Source organism: Hypomesus transpacificus, chromosome 22, assembly GCF_021917145.1.
Source record: "Hypomesus transpacificus isolate Combined female chromosome 22, fHypTra1, whole genome shotgun sequence".
NCBI classification, from domain to species: domain Eukaryota; kingdom Metazoa; phylum Chordata; class Actinopteri; order Osmeriformes; family Osmeridae; genus Hypomesus; species Hypomesus transpacificus.
In genome coordinates, this window is record NC_061081.1 from 13,045,683 (window position 1) to 13,067,388 (window position 21,706).

General features: G+C 41.8%; 5 protein-coding genes and 1 long non-coding RNA gene across 7 annotated transcripts; 3 read left to right on the forward strand and 3 right to left on the reverse strand.

The window, feature by feature from the left end:
- The first annotated feature begins 189 nt into the window (after positions 1-189).
- On the forward strand, positions 190-1,513 carry LOC124483818 (testis-specific serine/threonine-protein kinase 1-like). The gene has a single exon (XM_047044355.1). It carries the CDS (start codon positions 458-460, stop codon positions 1,343-1,345), a length of 888 nt encoding a protein of 295 aa, XP_046900311.1. The 5' UTR covers positions 190-457; the 3' UTR covers positions 1,346-1,513.
- Positions 1,514-1,520: 7 nt separating this feature from the next.
- Positions 1,521-4,929, reverse strand: ess2 (ess-2 splicing factor homolog). Its single transcript, XM_047044348.1, has 10 exons — positions 4,529-4,929; positions 4,226-4,394; positions 4,036-4,125; positions 3,750-3,916; positions 3,316-3,433; positions 2,919-3,049; positions 2,679-2,781; positions 2,432-2,541; positions 2,212-2,327; positions 1,521-2,073 (listed from the first exon to the last, which is right to left on the reverse strand). The coding sequence occupies exons 1-10, from the start codon at positions 4,673-4,675 to the stop codon at positions 1,794-1,796; spliced, it is 1,431 nt and encodes a 476-aa protein (XP_046900304.1). The 5' UTR covers positions 4,676-4,929; the 3' UTR covers positions 1,521-1,793.
- Positions 4,930-9,092: 4,163 nt separating this feature from the next.
- Positions 9,093-10,013, forward strand: LOC124483828. The gene is made up of 3 exons (XR_006957921.1): positions 9,093-9,129; positions 9,340-9,418; positions 9,879-10,013. It is a non-coding gene; the product is annotated as an uncharacterized LOC124483828 (long non-coding RNA).
- Positions 10,014-10,990: 977 nt separating this feature from the next.
- On the forward strand, positions 10,991-13,109 carry LOC124483820. The gene is made up of 2 exons (XM_047044358.1): positions 10,991-11,161; positions 11,718-13,109. Exons 1-2 carry the CDS (start codon positions 11,032-11,034, stop codon positions 12,437-12,439), a joined length of 852 nt encoding a protein of 283 aa, XP_046900314.1. The 5' UTR covers positions 10,991-11,031; the 3' UTR covers positions 12,440-13,109.
- On the reverse strand, positions 12,832-16,886 carry rnf185 (ring finger protein 185). 2 transcript variants are annotated; one of them, XM_047044362.1, is made up of 7 exons: positions 16,467-16,886; positions 15,837-16,123; positions 15,535-15,553; positions 15,301-15,413; positions 14,693-14,747; positions 13,952-14,069; positions 12,832-13,697 (listed from the first exon to the last, which is right to left on the reverse strand). In XM_047044362.1, the coding sequence occupies exons 2-7, from the start codon at positions 16,007-16,009 to the stop codon at positions 13,600-13,602; spliced, it is 576 nt and encodes a 191-aa protein (XP_046900318.1). In that variant the 5' UTR covers positions 16,010-16,123; positions 16,467-16,886; the 3' UTR covers positions 12,832-13,599. The 2 variants fall into 2 exon arrangements, with proteins under 2 accessions (XP_046900318.1, XP_046900317.1); XM_047044361.1 differs by having other exon boundaries at positions 16,526-16,885.
- A 3,288-nt stretch (positions 16,887-20,174) lies between these two features.
- Positions 20,175-21,698, reverse strand: LOC124483814 (chemerin-like receptor 1). The gene is made up of 2 exons (XM_047044352.1): positions 21,604-21,698; positions 20,175-21,461 (listed from the first exon to the last, which is right to left on the reverse strand). The coding sequence occupies exon 2, from the start codon at positions 21,445-21,447 to the stop codon at positions 20,431-20,433; it is 1,017 nt and encodes a 338-aa protein (XP_046900308.1). The 5' UTR covers positions 21,448-21,461; positions 21,604-21,698; the 3' UTR covers positions 20,175-20,430.
- Positions 21,699-21,706: the final 8 nt, after the last annotated feature.

A 21,706-nucleotide genomic window follows, 5' to 3' on the forward strand; every position in this document is an offset into this window, starting at 1 on the left:
ACAAGCATTGTAAGCAGGCCAAGCCTAATGGGATATATACATGTATATTATGCGCAGAAATTAATAAATAAAACCATGGGATGTGTGGTCAAAATATGGTCATCAAAATAACTAGAATAGGCTATGACCCTATAGCCTACTACAAGTGGATGACACTATTTCGCTTAAGGTAAACGTGTGTAGGCCTAATGGTGTGGTATCCATTCACTATGGGCTTGATAATGCAATGGTAAAATAAAACGACTTGGGTCAAAATTGATATATGCCTGCTATTTAATATGCGTTTCACTGTGACGCAATAAATATGTAAGAGAAAGCTCACGTCGTAATATGTCATAAATTACCATTAAGTGTAGAATGAACATTTGCTTGATCAACTTGCAACCTGCCAAGTTTGACATGGGGTCAAGCACAATGGTGAAGTAGAATCAATTGTCAAAACAATTAATAATTCACAATGGATGATTCCTGGGTCCTGAGGAAAAGAGGATATACATTGGGCATCAGTCTTGGCGAGGGGTCATATGCAAAAGTCAAATCGGCTTATTCTGAGCGCTTGAAGACGAATGTTGCCATCAAAATTATCAACAAAAAGAAGGCGCCGTCTGACTTCTTGGCGAAATTCTTACCACGGGAACTGGAGATCCTTGCGTCTTTGGACCACTGCAACATTGTCAAAACCTTCGAGATCTTTGATACTTGCCATGGGAAGGTGTACATGATTATGGAGCTTGGTGTGCAGGGGGACCTGTTGGAGTTAATCAAATTTAGAGGCAGTCTACCTGAAGATTTCTGCAAGAAACTATTCCGACAGCTGTCACAGGCGATCAAGTTCCTGCACGACTTAGATGTTGTCCACAGAGACCTGAAATGTGAAAACCTGCTGTTGGACAAGAACTTCAACCTGAAAGTTTCTGACTTTGGTTTCAGCAGGAGGCTCGGTTACGACGTGGATGGACGAATGGTTCTGAGTGAAACTTTTTGCGGCTCTGCGGCATACGCTGCCCCGGAGGTACTAGAGGGAACCCCATACAACCCCAAGGTCTGTGACGTCTGGAGTATGGGAGTTGTTCTGTTCGTCATGATCTGTGGATCTATGCCCTTCGACGACTCTAACATGAAGAAGATGTTGAGGATTCAGAAGGAGCACCGTGTTGTAATTCCACGCAGCCAAACCGTTCCGGCAGAGTGCGTAGACCTAATATCTCGGTTGCTTAACCCGGACGTGGCCAGGCGAATAGAGATCAATGATATCATTGAGCACGTATGGTTGCAGGACAAATGCAAACCACAAGGAAGTAAGAAATCATCGGATTTACCCTCTACATCTAAGGGAGCCGTCTAGGCAGGTACGATACCTCAGCGGATTCATGATGCAAAAATGACGACTAGTTCTAAACGTAAAATAAAGAAATTACATCTTTGTGAACGTCGAGGACCAACATCTTGACACTGTTCTGTTCAAACTGGAAACTGGTTCAGGTGTAGGGATAAAGGGGTATAACTTGGCAACATTGAAAGACCATTTTAATGGAAAATGCATAGAACAATGACAAAACCAATTTGTTTAAGGGCTGTATTTACAAAACTAAATATTGTGCGAAATCCTCATCATAGTTGCAGGTTCTTACCAAATCAGTATATAGTTAAGGGATATTTCAAATCTTTACACTGAGAACTTACACATGATTTAAAATAGAATTCGAATAATTGAACAATGGCCTTTTGACATATTCCTAATATGGGATATTGGGTCATTGCTTCAAATAAGTCCTTTTAGCAACAGTTTAACCCTAGAAGAAGTCTGAGGCTTTCCTTCTCTTTGGGAGCTGCAGCAGGTCGTCTGTGATGGAGGCGGGGTCCTGAGAGGCAGGGGTCCTTGCCTTGCCCGGTGTCGGAGTTCCAGAGGGGGTGGAGGGGTCACCCAGGGGGGTCTTGCAGCCTGTGCTGCTGTGGGAGGGCGATGGGGTGTAGCTTGCCCGGAGAGCTTTATCTGTGTATTTGCTTGAGGTCCGGTTTACAAGCCGCTGCAGGGCAGGGGTCAGAGCTGGGCTCAGACCTTTAGGGGTGAGACTGGGAGAGAAAGTTGTGGTTGTTAGGTAACACTACAGCATATAACTACATATTTTCTTAAACAAAAGCTTCAATTTCCAATGGTTAATGGCATTCTTGTGATGGTAATTTGAAAACGTATCCAGATATATTTCCTACCTTGCCAGGTTCTCTGTGACCTTTCGTAACGCTTCCTGCTTCTTCGCTCTGTTTTTGGCCGCTGCCTCGTTCGCCATTTTCAAACCCAATCTCTCTCTCCTTCCTGGTTCAGGAATCTGTGTGCCCCCCCCCAAAAAAAAGTTTCATCATGTTAAGTCGTGGTTCCATTACATGTGAGCAACAGCAATAAAGAAAAGAAAGCGTAGGCAAGTAGGCCCACCTTGAAGCATGGCCCGTGGTTTCTCTCTGTAAACGGAGTGTCGGACCCGTCCAGGCGGAACGGGGTGCTCTCGATCTCACCCCAGGTCATCAGAGGGGAGTCTGCTACACCTGAGTGCACCACACCAGATCATATTTTTTTTAATTATATATTAGACACAGAGTGTCCCTGTACTTACTGTAAGTAGCTCTGAATAAGAGCGTCTGCTAAATGACTAAATGTAAATATAAACAACATGGATTCTCACCTGGTCCTGGGGAGGGAGAGCCTTCATAGCCATACCCGTTCACCGTAGGACCCTCATGGGGGATGAGTTCTTTGCCATCCGGACCAACTTTACCCTGTTTGAACTAGAGAAGACATTTTTGGAAATGAGATACGTTTGACTTTAACCAGTTTAGCTGCAATGCTTTACTAATGTGAAAATAAAACTATGAAAAATAATAGTACAAATAATTACAATTAAACCATAAAAAAATAATCTTACCTGTGCATTGAGAGCGGCTGCCTGCTGAATCTGACACTTGTTGAGAGCTTTGCTGAAGGGGTCTCCAATGAAGCGCGTGTTCTTGTGCATTACTTCCCTCGGCTTCTTAAAGAGGTTGTCATCTTTAACACCTGATTAAATCGATCATACATATGTCAAAACTGGCCAGTAGATTTTTTAAACCATCTTGATGCACCTACCGTTTAATCTCATGTCTTTATTAATCTCTTATGTGTATATTTCAGTTGTGGGTTTGGCTTCGCCACATTTCTATCCAGCGATATATGACATTGAATAAATACTTATACACACACGCAGAGATATATATATATATATATATTTGACGGTGACAATCTCTTTGCAGTAAAATAAATCATACAAACTCTGAGGTACTCACCCTCTGGGTAGTACATGAGAGCATTCTTGGCTTTGTATTCCCAGGTTTCCAGTCCAGCTTTCACACACTCCAAGGCCTGCTTTTCCGACGAGGGCAGCGCCAGGTTCTCTTCACGTCTCTACATGCAGGACGAATCGTGTCAACAAAATTTAATCCACATACTGGAGGTGAATTATTTAAACCCAATCCTCAATATGAATACAGCCCACTCGTACCACCTTTGGTAGCTAAAATAGAGTTTATGAGGGCTGTTGGGTTGTGTTTGAGATTCAGAAGACGTTCAAAACCCCTAGGCAAGCATGGGGGTAAGCAGTACTGATAAGTATACTGACCCTTGTAACACTTGCAAGAAGCTTTTGAAAGTGTTCTCTCACTGAAATTGAGATTATCCCAAGCAAGACATGGGCCAAAAAAAAACCTTTAGAATAACCTACCTGTTTGTATTCAGCTTCAGCCTCATACAACCACGAATGTCTCGCTTTCTCCTTGTCATCCGCAAGCTCCATGATCTGCTCGAACGATGCGTTATCCTCGCTGGTGTTCTTGGCCAGGAAACGATCTAGGCACGGTAGCTCCTTTTCCTCGCCTTCCTCCTTGTTCACTGCCATTCAAGAACGTATACAAAGAAACGTTTAATAATCAAATCATACGACATATAAAAGTTTACAATCGAAAGCACGGGTTATATGATTCCACCGTAATTTGAGGGTAGACTCTTACCCCCATCTCCTCCTTTCGTTCCAGTCCTGTGTTTTGCCGATGGAGTTGCTGGTCGTATTTCTGGTGTCTCAAAGCTTGAGGGAGTAACGTCTGAAAAAGTAAAATGTCCATCAGTTTTCTGGGACGGGGGTGAAATGTAACGTTGAGCAAGCTAGTTTGGTTAACAGTCACTTGTCATAGGTAAACGTACAAGGCGCAGTGGAACGGGGTGTAGATTTGGCCATAGATGAACCATATCGGATGGATATTTCTCTCATCTTCTCGAGATCCCCACATTCCTCCGCTTCAAGGTAGTCCTTTTGAGCTTGCAGTTTTGTCACGTCGGGGAAAAAGTCTCTCTGAATGATCTTTTCAAGGCTCTGTGCAAGGATATAAACACAATTAGCAAGCTCGATACTCGTAGCTAGCGTTACGTAGGTCGGTGACACCATATTGACTATCAACAACAATTGAGCATGGATGTTTACGTTGCGGTCTGGTGGCGTTTAGTTACCTCAATGTAGCCTTCTTCATCAAGAACTTTTCGGTTTGACTTAGTCTCTTGTTCGTCCTCGGCTTGCTGTCGAACAGCAACTGTTGTGACTGTATTTGATATAACAAGTGGTCCCGACATCAACGTCTTTCTCACACTCCCGTCCATTGTCGCAGTTGGCTAGGTTAGCTAGGTAACTAGTTAGCTTACTACAGTAGCTAAGACTGAGAAAGTCTTGATCTCGAGGCCTTGCTCCTATTAATCGTATTTTGAAATCCAAACGGAATTCGGAGTTCTCGTTTGTAAATTATATATCCCGTAAACGCGTGGAAGTGTAGCTAAAAGACCTGGATCAAGTTACCGACCTACAATGCCATGGTAAGATGTCAATGTTTTGCTGGAACTCATGCGAACAACGTAGACAAGACGACGACCTGACGTCACCGGACCTTGTCATACATGACAAAAAAAAAAGATACAAAAAAGAACTGACTTACTTCACGTGCTTCACTTCAGAGATCAGGGAGGATTGGTTGGATAAAAACAGGAGATTTGCATTTAAATAGCCTACCTTATGCTTTAAACGCAGTAGTCGTTGTTTTTCTCCGAACTAAATCGACTAACGTGTTGACTATATATGTAAATGAACACACTATTTTCTCGAATTCTCCATTGGTGTTGATATTTGGAAATCAAAATGACTATTTTTCTATGTATTTCACATCAAATGTAAGTCTTTTTTGACGTCTCCACTTGGCTCTCCGGTTTTTAAACCACACCTAAAAATGAGATAAATATCGTCAGTCTCTTTTAGAATGATTGTGAGAGAAAGCTACAGGGACGTTCTTTAAAAACAACATTACTTTTCTTTTCATAAAAATGTGGCCTATTTTGCTTATTTTCCTAGACAGCAAGGGCTGGTTGCACAAAACACGTAAAAATGTTCCTGAAAGAAATCAAGCCTTGAGTAATATTTAAGGGGGAACGTGTGGTGTGCAATCGGCCCTTGTGTCCTCTCTTGTGGGAAAACCTCTACTAACGTGCCTGTTGCAATATCCTCACCTCCACTCTCTCCTCCCGTAAACGTGTGCGCAAAGCTAGTTTTTCTCTGGCGTTGACATCTGGGTATTGGTTCAGAAGAAACAGCTCCTCCAGCGCATCCAACTGGTCCTCGGTGAATATGGTACGGTGACGACGGGTCCGTCTTTGAATCTGACTGAAAGAATGTTCTTCTCTGGAATTGTCTTCCATTCTGCCCACGTCCGAAAACATTCGTCTGGACAACGCATACTGGCATTCTAAATTGAAGAAAAAATACCAAAGGTAGCCTATATGTCAAACTAAGAAAAATGGGTCAAACTAATATGCCAATCACACAGTCAGTCTTACATGCAATCATTGTAAACAATAATTGTTTGAGTTTGTAGGCTATAACTAAATTTTCTGATCTTACTTTCAGGTAGAAAGTCAGGTTGAAACACCTCTCTACAGTGAGAACAGTAGCAGCAGTAGAGGCAGCTATGCTGAACAGCTTCCTGGCTTCCGGACGCAGCGCTGTTGTCCGCCTCCCCCCCTGGTCCTGTCTTAGAGAGGGTCACACTTGAATGCTCGTCGCTACTGTTTGGAAACGTGTTTAGAATGTTCTCAATGGTGAATGGAATCTTGTGTCTTTCCATCTTTGCCGATCAACCTTCAACTTTAAAAGCAAGCTATCTGATAAAAAAACATTCCAACAGTTTTCAGGACAGATGGACTTTTCTGTCCCTTTTCCTCTGTGCACATCACTATACTGAGTCTCTGGCTCCTATTTTATAAGTGAAATTAGCAGGAAAAAAGATCCACATCGTAATCCCCCATATATGGACCAGACACATAAAATGGCAGAAACTTAATTCTCAGCTAATCTGGGCAGTTTTGTGAGAGGGTTAGGAAGGATGGAGGGATTCGGCTAATCTTTCGTTGTTGCTTTCTCAAAAAGAAATCAGATTTCACTGCATTAAATGAGGGGTAGAGAGCTTCTAAGATCCTCATTGTTGTGGTTTTAGAGAAAAGGGGATTGCTTGGCATTAGAAACCTGGGCTTAAAGATGAACCCTTTGGTGTGACCAAGGACCTATTCGGTTTTCTTGAGGATTAGCCCCTAAAGGCGTTTCTTCACAGGACATAACTGTTCCAGTCAGGTTATATGCCAACAGAATAAGTTCCTTACTATTTACCAAAATCTGAAACCATGAAGGACCTCACAATACAAATAGGCCGAAGGCTACTGCACATACAGTCTGACAATGTATTTGAATTTGAACAACAGAATGTAGAAGTGATAGCACGGTGCTCGTCCTAAGGTGCAGTCGCTTTTATTTATCAAGTGCAGTCATTCAGACAAATGTTTTCTGACATTGTATAATGTTGAGGTGAAGATATTATGTATTTATTCCTGGTCAAATCCTTGGATTTCATACAAGCACTACACCTTTTTTTATCAAAGAATTAATGGATTTTCAAAATCTGTCTTAAGCTTTCGAGATAAGAGCTTTCCAAAAAAGAATAAACAGACCTCATCCCTTTCAGTGGGATTTAATAGCTTACAGATTGTTGATGTATCTTTTTTTCTTTTCTTTTTTTTTTGCTGTTAAGATAGTTATCTTTGGTCTTTGTGCTTCTCAGTAAAAGGTAGGCCTATTGTATACCATTCAGACTGGTCCCATGTGCAAAATTCATTACTGGGGATTAGTATGGAAAATAGTAGGATTGTTGCAATAAAGTAACCTACTGCAATTTAATGGTTTAGAACTTTAATTTAATTTGGATGACTTGAAAAGCATGTAATTTAACTTTCAGTAAATCTCCAAATATTATTACATACTATATGCTACTATGTTGTAGTCTCTCCCATTATTTAAATAAAAATGCTTAACCTATACAAAACCTGAGCATCATATCTGCTCAACTAGGCCTAATTAATGGCACAGCTAAAATGATTACATTGTCTACAACTGACATAAGCCTATTGAATTATCGATTATAAGGATAACACTCTTCCACAGAAGGCGTCGAAATTCCGATTTAGCCAACGAACTTTACACATTAATATTTCAAAAGCGCTCCAGGACCCCAACCGACATTCTCTATCTACTCCCACACTGTATGCACAGCCCATAGTCCTCCCAATTGGTTACCAGGTTACAGCACAATCAAGCTGTAAAACTACACAATATCCATGTTGTTTAAGCAGGGACATGAAGTCATTTTGAACATTTTAGACTTAAGCCAAGTAAATGTTTACAATGATACATGTGAAAAATAAAAATGGAATCAGCGGTTCTGCTGAACGTTTGTGAAGACTGCACAACGTCATACAAAAGCAAGATAGAGTGCCGCACGAGACAGCGGAGGAATAACTCTCACAGCAGAAATGCTCAGGTCAACTTTCTCCTGTACCGTCCACTACTGTGCTCCCATACGTGGAATGTCTTTTTGGACCGCATGTATGTTGCTATTCACCGCACTCTCTGGGGCATCAAGTTTTCAAGGTAAAAAAGAAGAAACAAATATGAAATGTTAAACAACTTTGTGTATTGTGTTAACATGAGATGACAACGCTTGTTTAGTTGTTTTTAAACATCAGTACGTAAATTAGGCCTGATAAGTGCCATCATTAGAATGTCCCCCTTTAAACGGGGTACAAAATACAGGCGAGCAGCAGTTATCCGTCACCGGCCAGAGGTGCATCAACTGGCTGCACGCAACCAGCAGATTCAATTCATCGATATATCCGGACACTGATTTAGGTAAATATTCAGTGTATCACGTGTGCAAGACCGATTGGCAAATATATATATATATATATGGTAATATATTTTCTTTTTACTATTAACTTTGCGGAATTTAGTGCCTAATGTGTTGCCTGCATTCAGCTGTTTATTATTTTAATGCTCACCACATGCAAGCAGGGTTGCCAATTTGTCGCTTTTTTCTGTATAAACCTGTGGTGAATCACTGGAATGTACGGGGGAAGTGTGAACTCTAGAGATGAGTTATGTTTCTCTGTACACTGCTTAATGTCAACAAAGGGCCGTTGTGAGCCAATCCCTCTTTGGAATATATATATATAGGCCTACTGTATATATTTATTTTTTACAAAAAAAGGAAAAAAAAATGTCTCGAAAATATAAAAATGGGGTAAAAACGCCTAAATATTATATTATTAATCTATATTTAGATTTTCGTTTTATTTTTCTTACCTGCAGGAGTTTGGAATCACAGTTATTGCCGCAACCCAGATGATTCAGAGATCCTGTGGTGCTATGTCCTGACCCAAGATGGAAGCCTACAGAAACAACACTGTCACAGAGACAAATGCACAGGTGGGTTACACCCATACTAATCTGAGGGCCTGGATTATGGTGAAGTTTTCAACCTGTGGCTGTCTGGTTTATATCCCTCAGTATCCATACATTTGGTTTTAAAGTCATTCACACCTCAAAATGTATTCTCTCACAAAACAGTAGTAATGACCTCATTGAGAACACACAGATACGGTCCAGAGTCCAGCCAATCCAGACACAGGGATCAGCAGGCCGGTTCGACAGGGACCAAAGAAGAAGAGGGACTTGGGAGTGCTGGGTAGGCTATATCCTGTTTTATTTACTTTATTCCAATATGCCAACTATTCCACAGTTCCAGTGTTCTAATGTTCCAGTGTTTCGATGGTTCCTTGTTTGTGAAGTATCAAGATAAAGTACACATTGAAGTCCACCCACCTTACAAAGCAGAGCTTCCATAAAGACTGCGTTGCTATCAACATTTTTGTGACTGGTCTATTTTGTCTTCCAGGTTATGTCATGGGATCCATGCTAATGGCCATCTCACTACTGCTGGCATCTGGCATAGTAATCGGCTACTTTTATAAAAAGTCAGTGGCAGAACAAATGCTTTAGGCCTAATGTTAATCTAAGCATTACACTTACACAGCACACCTGGTTCCTTGACTCTGACCACAGAAATACTGTTTGAACTAATGCACTTCTGATTGTTGACTGTTCAGCTGGACATTCTATTTGCACTATCCCTACGTTGCTTTGGATCAAAGTGTCTGCTAAACGAATAACATGTAAATGTGTAACCGTGAATCAAGGTAAACACACACATGTAGTCATTTAGCAGATGCTCTCATCCAGAGCGACTTACAGTAAGTACAGGGACATTCCCCCCGAGGCGAGTAGGGTGAAGTGCCATGCCAAAGGACACAACGTCATTTGGCACGGCCAGAAATCGAACTGGCGACCTTCAGATTACCAGCCCTACTCCCTAACCGCTCAGCCATCTGAAACATATCTGTATAACATCCTCTTCTAATACCACTTTCTCATCAGAGGCCGGAGCCTGATAAGGGAGCAGGAGCGTGAGACCTGTGAGAGGGAGACACAGAGAAGCAACCTTCCTCTCTCCGCCTTCTCCAACCTTGCCTGCAACCTGCTGGACGAGAACACAGCATCTGCTAATGGCCAGGAGATGACGGAGGCCATGGGGGAGGAGAGGGAGGAAGAGAGGGAGGAGGAGAGGGAGGAAGAGAGGGAGGAGGAGAGGGAGGAAGAGAGGGAGGAGGAGAGGGAGGAAGAGAGGGAGGAAGAGAGGGAGGAGGAGAGGGAGGAAGAGAGGGAGGAGGAGAGGGAGGAAGAGAGGGAGGAGGAGAGGGAGGAAGAGAGGGAGGAGGAGAGGGAGGAAGAGAGGGAGGAGGAGAGGGAGGAAGAGAGGGAGGAGGAGAGGGAGGAAGACAAGGAGGGGTTTTCTGGTCACCAGACATCAGATCCATCTGAAATATAATGCTAAACAGAATAGAATAAAACGTTGTAGTAATAATTCTAATTTTATACTCTGACCTAGTCTGACTTTTTGACATGGTCTCTTTTTTGAGCCTTTTATGATAATGTGTAATCCTTCTTTGGGAAGGCTGGGAAAAACGTTCTCTTCCTGCACGATTTGCCCTTCCTCCTGCATCTTAAATAAATGCGAGTGTATTTGCAATCGAAACTATGTCGTCTCTTTTGATTGATTGATTACTTGATTAATTGATTACTCTGCTATTTTTTCATTCAATAAGTGCTCATAAACATCTCTGGACTGTGTGACTAGATGCTAAGTATGCACTTTAATGGGCATCTTTTCTTTTTAGCAATTTTTCTTTAATAGACACTCACATTTACCCAAAATGTAACTTTTAAATGCAGTGTGACACTGAAGTAATAGGTTCCTCAAGTTAGGCTACTAATGCATCCACCAAATTTAGTCGTTTGTAAATGTAAAAATTCCCTCAGGCTACTCAGTCATTAAACTATTAGAAAGATTAGTGTGCCCTCTTGTGGTAAACGAAGGAAACAAAGAGCAATAGTCATGCAATACAAGCGGCAAAGCGCGGTAAAGAGCGTAGCAGCTCGCGCCTCGTGATCGTTGCATACGTAATCATACACCACACAAGCGGAAAGACCAGAGGTAGTCGCTTCCGCTGCCGCGCACCATTGAGGCAAGATGGACGAAAAGTTGATATTGACTGTGTTTAATTTTCCTGAGCTGTACAATGTAACGCTACCAAATTATCGGAGCGGAGATAGTAGGTCTCATGCTTGGACAAGAATCAGCGCCTTGACAGGTCTTCAACGTAAGTGTTGTTTCATTTAGCTGGCTTGTTGTATATCCACGTTGATAACGGGAACGCGCGCACAATCACAGCGGTAGCTTCGTCGAATTCGTTGATGCGCAGCACACCGGCGAGTAGCGCGCAGTGAGCTAAAAATCCCACCAACCCAACAAGCTCACGCTGACCGTGTTTTTGGCGTCAACCACGAATTATACTCGGTGATGTTAAACAAGAACTACTTTGGAAGCGAATTTTGCCACTTGCGAGCCATTTGTGAGGTTGAAAACCCAAAAGAAACTGAGTCCATTTGTACCTGTAGAGCTGACTAACTTGCCCGAACATGGGCGCAAAGACATGTGCCTTTGCACCTGTCTTTAACTCCTAAACTGTAACTTGATCTATCCCAATATTTCTATTAATTGACGTATAGTCCTTTCAAAATAATTCCAGTACGATATAGATTTAGCCTCTGTGGTAAAAATGCTATTTAAACGTGTATTTAAATGGCATTCGATATTCATTTAAGTTGATTCATGTCCTGTCCTCCTTGGTGATAACTTTTCTTTAATTTCTCTAGTTGATGAGTGCAAAAGGAAATGGAAGAACCTAAGGGATAGATACCTGAAGGAAGTACGACAAGAGAACAGAACTAAGGATCAGGGAGAGCTTGTCCCGAGTCGCTGGAAATTCCGCCAACTCCTGAATTTTCTAGCACCCTTCTCAAAATCAAGAAACGGCACCGTGTCACGTGATGACGACGACCCTGACAGCCCTGGCGACGTCTCTGAGACCACAGAGGGAGACGTCAAACCTGTTGAAATGCTCAAAGTATCTCAGTCGGCCATAACACCAACCACGCAGGCCAGCACCATGTCCCAGCTAGCCTTTGTGACCCAGCTGTCCCCAGTGTCCCAGGGCCCACAGATGGCACAGCTGGCTTTCCTGGCAAAGTTACCGCCAGGCGCTCAGATATCTCCAGTGCCCCAGCAGTCTTCCGGACGGAAAAGAAGTCAACCGAGAGAGATAGAGTCCCCTGCATCACCGTGCTCATCTAGCACTTCAGCCAAGTTACCAATCAAGACTAAGAGACTGGTCAAGGATGTTGATGCCATACACACCAGAGCGCGAGATGGGGACGAGGACGAGTTGTTTCTCTTGAGCTTTGTTCCAGCTTTGAAGAGGCTCGCTCCACAGAAGAGGTGCGAGACCAAGATGAAAATCCAACAGATTTTGTACGAGGCTGAGTTTAGTGTGGCATCCCCTTGCGACACCCAGGACCACCCCGATCCAGAGGCCTAGTTTCATGTTTCATACAAAGCCATTTATTTCCGGTTGAAAGTTTAAGATCCAAATATATTTCTTTTATAATTTCTCCTCCACAATTGTTTGCTCGAGGTGCAATTCTAGTTTTTTAAAAGATGCATTTGGTTACCTAAGAATGGTATTTTCTATTTTTGACAATGATTAACCCAGAACATTAAAACATGTTGGATGTAAATTGTGAAAGTGTTTTTGGTTTTCCATTTGAAAGTCTGTACAATATAAAAGTGAAATCTACTAACATGGCATTCAAAGTTTAATGTTTACTATGAAACATTTTCAAAAATCTTTTCCTCTTCCTTATGAAGAGTCCAGGCAGTACGCTGTCTATACAGAATTGAATTAGTAAGTTTGAGTGAAATCCGAAAATGTTGATATTTAAACAGTTTAATTATAGCCATCTTAATATTTTACAGTATTTACTTACAATAAAGTACAGAAAGAGGTTAATTATTTCAGTTAACCGGACAAAGATCATTTGAATTGAATTTTGAACAAGAGAAAACAGTATAATACATTTCAGCTCATGGTATCCTGCTTCATGCCCCAAAGAATTGTTACTGTATCTAAACCAATGTCAAGGACTCCACAATCTGAGTCAACTGACATAGGAAGTGTCACTCAACAACATAAACAAATTCTGACTGCAGTGAATGTGAGGTTATGTTTCTTGATGTTCATTGATAACTGTTAGAGGGAATAGTAATATCAGACCAGTGGTATAAGGAATCAATGGCATCTCTAAAAGAAAGTTGTACAATTTATCAAATCAAATGTTTAACCTATATTGCAACACTGGTTTTTTCATTCAGTTATTTCATAGTCATTTCATACATGTTATCTCATAGTCAGAAACTAGTGCAACATGTAAATATATTTTTCCAATTTAAAAACATACTGACCTAGACGATAGGATTACACAATTTGGTGATTCAAGACACCAAATTCTATAGCATAAGACTTCTGTTGGTGTCACAGAGCATGTCTACACTTTAAATCCCTGTAGTTAGATCAAGGACTTTGCTGGGTCAATACTTTACATTGTGTAGATGGACAGACACTTAGGATGACATCACAATGCCAGTGTCTCTTCGATTTGAACTGTCCAGCATGAGCTTCTTTCCTTCCTCTATAGTCATTCAGGCAATGAGGAGCCAGAACATGATGACCAGGGCCACAAACAGGAAGAGGCGGGACAGGAACTGTTCGTCGGTGTGCTGGGGGGTCCCAGGCGCAGCTGTGAGGTCCGAAATTATTGTACAATGAGACTGATGCGTACACAATGAGCAACAGTTAAATGGTTTCAGATCATAGTTTATATTAGGTGATAAGAGGCAGTATTTCCTCATGTACAGATACATATGCTGAGGTGAAAGAAGAACACTGGCAACCTTAAGGTCATGGGACAAACAATAAGGCACTATTGACATAATTGTATTTGTAGTACACAGGGTTAAAATATATTCACAGTTGGTTAATAGTAAATACTACCTGGAGGGGGCCTTCCATCATTGATGTTAAAAGCAGTAGCAAAAATTCCAAATGGAAAGGCTCCGATGCCAAAGGACATCTGAAATCCACCATCTCCAAATCCGAACCCTTGGAACCCCTGTAAACAAAAAAATCAATCAATAAATATAGGTAAGAAGTGTGTCCTAAAATATATACTAAGTTTCAGATGTCAGGTGTGATACAATGGCCAATGCAGCGTGTTGTCATTCTCCAGGGGCTACAAAAAAACGAAGAGACTCAGGTTTCAGATGTCAGGTGTGATGCAATGGCCAATGCAGTGTGTTGTCATTCTCCAGGGGCTACAAAAAAACGAAGAGACTCAGGTTTAACCCCTTAGAGACTGTGTTTAATAGGACCCAGTGGGAGAGGAAATTTAGTAAATGAATTACATGCAGCTTAGCCCTCACGGCAACCACACAATCCCATGTAACAGTTTCATCATATGTGAATTCTGTAGCAAAGCAGCAGAAATTTCAAACCAAAACGTGTAAACAAGTTGAATCCGTTGATTTTAAGCTATTGGAAAGATATGTTTAGAAACGTCTATGTGTTTTAAGCACTGTAGACTTGTGACATGCCAAGATCATGTGTATGGGGTTGTTTCTGTTTCTCCTCGTTAAGTATGTTATTGTACATGGACCTTTGTGTCAGAAATAAAGTTAAAATGTCAGATGAAGAAAGTTGACATGTTGCTGACATCGGGGTGTAAGCTGTACTTACGCCTCGATTTTCCGGTTCTGGTCTCTGTCCTTGAGGTCGAGGGGGAGTTCGTTCTCTGTAACAAAATAAACAATATTGTACGCAGCACTGGCATGGAATACATTTACATTTGACATTTATTCATTTAACAGATGCTTTTATCCAAGAGAGAGCTTTACAAAAGTGCATAGATCACTGATTATAACAACGAGATATCCCCCAAAACATTGCGGGTAGCCAAAACATGAAGCATATATTATGAAAAACCAAATCAGTGCCAATGGGAATAAACATAAGAGCATGTAGTATGCATGTAGCATGTAGTATGTAACAATTAAACAACATGACTGCAAAAGTCTCAGCAGCTGGGTGAAATGTCTTTCGATGCATTTACATTTAGTCATTTAGCAGACGCTCTTATCCAGAGCGACTTACAGTAAGTACAGGGACATTCCCCCCAAGGCCAGTAGGGTGAAGTGCCTTGCCCAAGGACACAACATCATGTGGCACGACGGGGAATCGATCCGGCACCCTTCTGATTACTAGCCCGACTCCCTCACCGCTCAGCCATCTGACTCCCTACCCAACCCGATGCACCTTTACTTCCTGTTTTCAGTAAGTTAACCTACCTCGGATCCTGTTGGCCTGTGCTTCCTCTACCATACAAGGGGATGACTTTGTCACGGCTGATGCCAGCCTTGCACACCGGACACACCTGTCTGTTGGGTCTGGTCTCCAGCCACTGTTTAAAAGGGAGGAAAAACAGCCTTCAGAGATTGCATCCATGACAAACCCAAGAACACATCTAGGCCCCTCAAGGGCAAAATCTAAGTCTGGGGGGAAAAAAGTTGGGGTAGACTTACCTGATGCAAGCAGGGCCAACTGTATCAGCGAGGCAAGTAATTCGAGCGTTTGGGGGAGGAAAAAAAGTAATGTCAGCAAATATGTACACAGTGACTAGCGCCATCAAATAGCTAAAACTTCTGAAAATATTCAGAAGTTCATAATTCATAATTCTAATTCCATGTTATTACATTATAACCTTCTTCTTCTACAGATAGAATGTTTAGGCTTGAGTGGACACGACTATTACAGCCTAATCTCCTGCACTAGCTTAGGACACGCCACTACAACCCGATGATAAGGTATTTAGGAGAGCGCTTACCAGAAAAGGTGTCCACACAGACTGATCACAGCATCCTTAGACGTGTCCAGGCAGATGTTACATTCGAAGGTGCTGTCTTGGTTACCACCTTCTCCTGCTGTCGAGCTGCTAGCGCTGGGGTTGAGATTTTCTGGGGCTGCGGAGCCAGCGGTTGGAGGTGCGGCGCTGGCCATTGCGTCTCCAGATTCAGAACCACGGAAGATGAGTGTCGTGACGAAGAAAGCGAGTTGGCTTAACAGCTTGCCTAACACCCGGGTCTGCCCATCAGATCATATCCATCGGTAAAACTAAAATAAAGTTAATGTTAAAAGTGAGCGTGTAAACGTTGATAAAGGTGTCCTACAAGGCTAAAATACTAAATAAACCTCCTACTATATGAGGTAAGGTACTCTGACGTTATCTACAATTAAATGTAAACGATCAACACACGTAGACAGCTAAACAGTAACTATCTAATGTATCGCTAGCTAGTAGTTTAGCTAGCTAAGAAGCGAACTTGTTTTGTTTGTTGACGAAAGTGCTAGTCGAGGCTATCTTATCTATTCAGACTATGCTAACAAGCTAACGTTTAAGTTGCAATCTTAAATGAGCAAAACTGACAAACGTCACTTCAGTAAAGTAAACAGCTACCTAGTTTGTTATTTCGTAAGTAAAATGGCTTGATCGGCGATATCTCAGTAAACATTTACCTTATTCATAAAAGCTGCCAAGTTATATAGCCTACAATGTTTAGTTTTAGTTGATTCAATGATTGCATCATAGCTACTGCGTCCGGAAGTCGTACGGGGATTCCGAGTGTAAGGATTGGTTGTCCAAGCCGGTACAGGATTGGTCCGAGGCAGAGCTACGGAAGTGAAATTCCCATTTTCGACACAAGAGGTTCCCTTAGCAGCAAGGTTTGGGGATTTAGGATGCGTTTTAATATCCATACTATAGTACAATTTAGTTTGTCAAATGCAGTGTGCCAAAATTACCAGGATGTCCTATTGCATCCGGTCACATTTTTCTGTATGCAAGGCAGTCTGTTTTTTTGGAGTATTTGCTATTTGGTGTTGTTTGAATCAGAGCCATAGAAAAAGAGAGTTGCGACACGCTTTGATCACGCCGACACGTGATCACGCGGTTCATGTAGCTCGCTGTAGTTCCAAAAAGCCCCACTGCTGTCAACTTTTTTGAATGGTTTTCAATGGAGCTGGCCAACGGAAGTCGCTTTCTCAGGCAAATTACGAATGAAACAGGCTCAGTTGAAGAAATCCGATATTCTGGCTATCTTCAGCTGACTCTTATCTACATTAGGCAGTCCTCGCTGACGTTTTTGGTGAACAATGGAGTGAACTACAACATTGTGAACACTCACTGCCAGTGAAACGCAGGAAAAAAGCTAGAGCTTTTTTGTCACGTGGTTCCGGTAGCTCGCTGTAGTTAAATGAAAACCCACTGCTGTCAACGTGTTTGAATGGTTTTCGGTAGTGATGGGAAGTTCGGTTCTTTTTACTGATTCGGTTCTTTGAATCTCGTTCAGTAAAATGAACGAATCTTTTTTCGAGTAATTTGTTCATTTCAGGGGGGGGGGGGGGGGGGGGGGGGGGTTGGGGGCTATACGTCCACTGCAAAGGACGTATAGCCCCTATACGTCCACTGTAGGTTAGTGCATGACATGTGCACCAGCAAATACTATTTCAAAATAAATTCCTGCATTAAAATAATGTATCATGAGTTTGTATGATTTGGTCATGTATTATCACACTAGCATTTAATTATCACGTCAAACAATTACACTGCACTAAACTGTAAGTGTAAATGTAAAGTGAAAATAACAAAACCAGTCAGTATGATGACTTGAGCGAATATCATTCATTCACGTCTTACTAAAACAGCGGCCACGCGAAAGGGAATAAGGAAACTGTTTCCTCTACTAAAAAATACAATGCGGGTCACGTGAAAAAAGGATCCAAAGACTCGTAGAAAGACCGAGTCGGGGAAGGAACTAATCATTCGTTTCCTCTAGCTACAGAGCCTATGCAGGTCACGTGAAAAATGATCCAAAGACTCGTAGAAAGACCGAGTCGGGAAAGGAACGAATCGTTCGTTGAGAGGACTCGTTACTCCCGAGTCCTTATAAGGATTCGTTCAAAATGAACGAATCGTTCACGAACGACACATCACTAGTTTTCGGCTGGACCGACAGCAGCACCATCTCGATTCACGGATATTTTCGGTATATTAACACAATATCAATTGGTTACTGGTGTGTTGTATCATGTATGTATGCTACTTTATTAACATGTATGTATAACATTAACTTATAATGCATAACGCAATATTGTGAAGCAGAGCTGGAAATGGCTATGCTAGCCTATATTGTTCCACTTAACGTTTAACCTTCGACTGTTGAAGTAAATGGGATTTGTTCAACTTTTTTTTTCTTCATCAGCCCACTTACAATTTACCACATTAACAACACGTTTGTACTTGATGCAAGTTGAATCTAACCATGATCACCGGCAACTGTTCAATAGAAAAAAATTGAACAGAATATACAAGGCAACCAACTGCAATTCAATAAAACAATTTATTGTACAATATGTCCAGTGTTCTTCCACTCCTTTTGTTTGTAGTGAGCAGGTGATCTTAATGTCTGCTTTTCACAAAACTTAGACCGCAGTAGTAGATGCATCTAGTTGAGCTAACTAACTAGGTAGCTATTGAGTGGACCTGAAATTCCTGCCGAGCGTTGCTGGACGATAGGGGACCCAAGGCTTTAATCTGCAATTCATTGTTGCTAGCTATAATCAGATGTACTATAGGCTAATAAGAGCAGATTCTGTAAACTGTGTATGCCAAAGAACACCAATAACTAGAACTAATTTGACAGACTATAAACCAACGAACTTCTGGTTGATACACATGCTCTTTAGCTAGCTACAGTAAAAGTGTTGCATAGCTCTACTATAGTCTAGCGCAAACTGCATTTAGAATCTAACAAGCTATAATCTAACAAGCCATAATCTTACAATACATTTTCTCTACAGCTGGCTATATGAAATACTACTAATAACAATTGATATGTGGTGGTTGAAATATGAAAAAATGCAGGATTTTCATCAATTTACCAGCTCACTTGCTTCGGACCCCATAAGCCATTTATGGCTCTAACAACTCTAACTGCATTTAGAATCTAACAAGCTATAATCTTACGAAAATGTTTATCTTAAGTTGGCCATATGAAATACTACTCATAACAATTGATATGTGGTGGTTGAAATATGAAAAAATGCATGATTTTCATCAATTTACCAGCTAACTTACTTCGTAGACACTGAAAATGAATGGGGTTCAACGGTGGAAAATACAATGTTTGGAACTATAGGTTGCATGAGACACGCCTAACTTCCGCATTCCTCGATAACAATGGGAGTCTATGGAAGTGTCGCAACTCTCTTTTTCTATGGCTCTGGTTTGAATGTAGCCGAGCCATATTTGTATTTTCACTCAAGCAAAAAAAAAAGAAAATACATCTGACCCACAATCCTTTACACAGCGGAGGATATTTCTCATCAATTAAACTCTCGTGACTCACCAAATCAAACAATAATAAAAAATAAAAAAAGTCTACCCTGGTGAACTTTCAGTTCTTCAAAGGTTATCCAAAGAGGAAGTTTGACATTTGCTCTTCCTCTTTTGTGTGTGAAGGCCAAGCCCCCAGCCCTCGGCTTGAAGCAACGGCCCCGGTGGATGTAGGTGGTATTGCATGTACGGTTAGGTTTCCGACTCTTCCGGTCGTTTTTATTCTAGGCTTCTATTCTCCATTCAACATTTACAAAACTATCTCCCCCAATAATTTTTCTTTGATTCTCGAACCTGGCTCATACTATTAACTTTTTCATAAAATAATTTTTCCCGATTTTTGCTAAGTTTGAAACAAATCCGAAATGGGTAAACTAGCAACCCATTTATTTGCTTAGTCAATGAAAGTTGCCTGCAAATGTGCTGGCGGATACTAACAGGGGACGAGCACAAAAGTTCACATTGGCCAATAGCCGATTTAAATGAGCTCTGGGAGCTAGGGAAAAAAAGAGACACTGTTTAAAGCTGGACAGGAAGACACGGAAGTGGAAAGATGGCAGCGTCCAGTCTCGCGATCTCGCTTGCCTCACTGCGCCACTGAGCACTTTTCATAGAAATGAATGGGGACGCCATCTTGGAAGACAAAAGTAGCTTACTCTAGTTATATTAACTCTATGGTGTAGGCAACTTCTGAGAATTACCCCTTCCCCCCCCCCTCACCTTGCTAACAAAAAAACACAATTAAATATACTTTTCTTTATTTTTATATCAACTCTGGAAACACAGAAAATACAATTCAAATTGGATAACAACAAAAAAACGCGAGGCCCCCCGTCTCTGCGAGGCCCCCCGCGGTGCGGGGACTGCGGGGGTAATCTCTACGGGCCTGCTCACGCATTTCAACCATTTCTCATGCACCAAGGAAAAGCCAAAGGCAATTGGCTATGAATTAATTGGTTAGAAAATTGCGGATAATCCTCTTTGTGTTCCTATTAACAACGGATTTAAGATGACATACATGTGATTGTCAGACAAAGGGGATGGATTTGCCTAGACTTTCCATAGATTTTGAAGGGTTACGAGCATCTGTGCGAGCATCTTCTGCCATTGCATTTTCTATCCTCCAAAAAACAGACCTCTTCAGGGTGCGCCTAAAGTCATTGCCTATGAAGACGTACAGTATGGGGTTCAGAAAGCTGTTTGCTGAGGCTAAAGTGCCCCCCAATTTCAACCCAGTCTGGATGGCCTCCACTGTGACAATCTCCAAGTGTAACTCCAGCAGGACAAAGGAGTGAAAAGGCACCCAGCACACAAAGAAGGCCAAGACCAGGCCCGCGATGACCTTGAAAGGTTTCTTCGATTTCAGAGTCAGACTTCTCAACTTCACAAACAGAATGGAGCAGCAGCAGAGAATGACCAGAAAAGGAATCAAGAAACCGCATACGAATCGTGTGACAGCCACTGTGCTGTGACTCAACCCATAGTCCGTGTGGCACTCCGTGGCCGTGCCGACAGTCTTGATTTGTCGGTGGACCAGCGAGGGGACAGTCAGGGCAGCCGAGAGGACCCACATTAGGACCACCGCCACCACGGCCTTCCCAACAGTTCGGTGGTTCTGTGACCAGATTGGGAATACGATAATCACACAGCGATCGACACTTATCAGAACCAGAAGGAAGACACTACTGAACATGTTAAGAAACAGGGCAGAAGAAGCTAGTTTGCACATGGCCAGTCCAAAGGGCCAGTGCAAGGTGGCTGTGTAAAATATGTTGAAGGGCAGGCAGGCACAGAACAGGAAGTCAGAGATGGCCAGGCTGAGGTGCCAGGTGGTGTTTACAGTTTTTTTCATCTTATAACCAGAGATCCAGATGACAATACCATTTCCGATGAGTCCCACCAGGCATATAATGATGTTTATTGTCACTAGAGTTTCCATCAGAAAAGACTTGGGGTAACTAAATGTCATTGGAGAAGCAGTGAATGTCTCATTAGTCTCATTGTATGCAGTGTAATCCCCATAAGGTTCGTACTCAAAATCCATTATGTTAAAACATCCTGTTTAATTGGGGAGGAAAACATTTTCATTTTAGCAAAACAGATCATGCCTGTCATAGCACACAGAAAACAGTGAAGCCAATTTTTTCCAATAAATCCTTAGAACAAGGTAAGATTTAAGATGTTGAAAGAAGAGACTCACCATGAAATGTAGAACACAATATTATCAGAACTGTTCCCTTGGCTTGCCTTTGTCTCTGTAAACGTTACTTCCTTAAAGTGTTCTCAGCGGTTTAATTTTCTGA

Coding starts and splice junctions, on each gene's coding strand:
- LOC124483818 (XM_047044355.1), top strand. CDS start 458: ATGGATGATTCCTGGGTCCTGAGGAAAAGAGGATATACATTGGGCATC.
- ess2 (XM_047044348.1), bottom strand. CDS start 4,675: ATGGACGGGAGTGTGAGAAAGACGTTGATGTCGGGACCACTTGTTATA. Junction 2,542..2,678: donor CTCTCCCTCCCCAGGACCAG/GTGAGAATCCAT, acceptor TGGTGCACTCAG/GTGTAGCAGACTCCCCTCTG. Junction 2,328..2,431: donor ACCACGGGCCATGCTTCAAG/GTGGGCCTACTT, acceptor GGGGGCACACAG/ATTCCTGAACCAGGAAGGAG.
- LOC124483820 (XM_047044358.1), top strand. CDS start 11,032: ATGGACGAAAAGTTGATATTGACTGTGTTTAATTTTCCTGAGCTGTAC. Junction 11,162..11,717: donor CGCCTTGACAGGTCTTCAAC/GTAAGTGTTGTT, acceptor TAATTTCTCTAG/TTGATGAGTGCAAAAGGAAA.
- rnf185 (XM_047044362.1), bottom strand. CDS start 16,009: ATGGCCAGCGCCGCACCTCCAACCGCTGGCTCCGCAGCCCCAGAAAAT. Junction 14,070..14,692: donor CAGAACCGGAAAATCGAGGC/GTAAGTACAGCT, acceptor TTTTGTTTACAG/GGGTTCCAAGGGTTCGGATT. Junction 13,698..13,951: donor TGATGGAAGGCCCCCTCCAG/GTAGTATTTACT, acceptor CGGACCTCACAG/CTGCGCCTGGGACCCCCCAG.
- LOC124483814 (XM_047044352.1), bottom strand. CDS start 21,447: ATGGATTTTGAGTACGAACCTTATGGGGATTACACTGCATACAATGAG.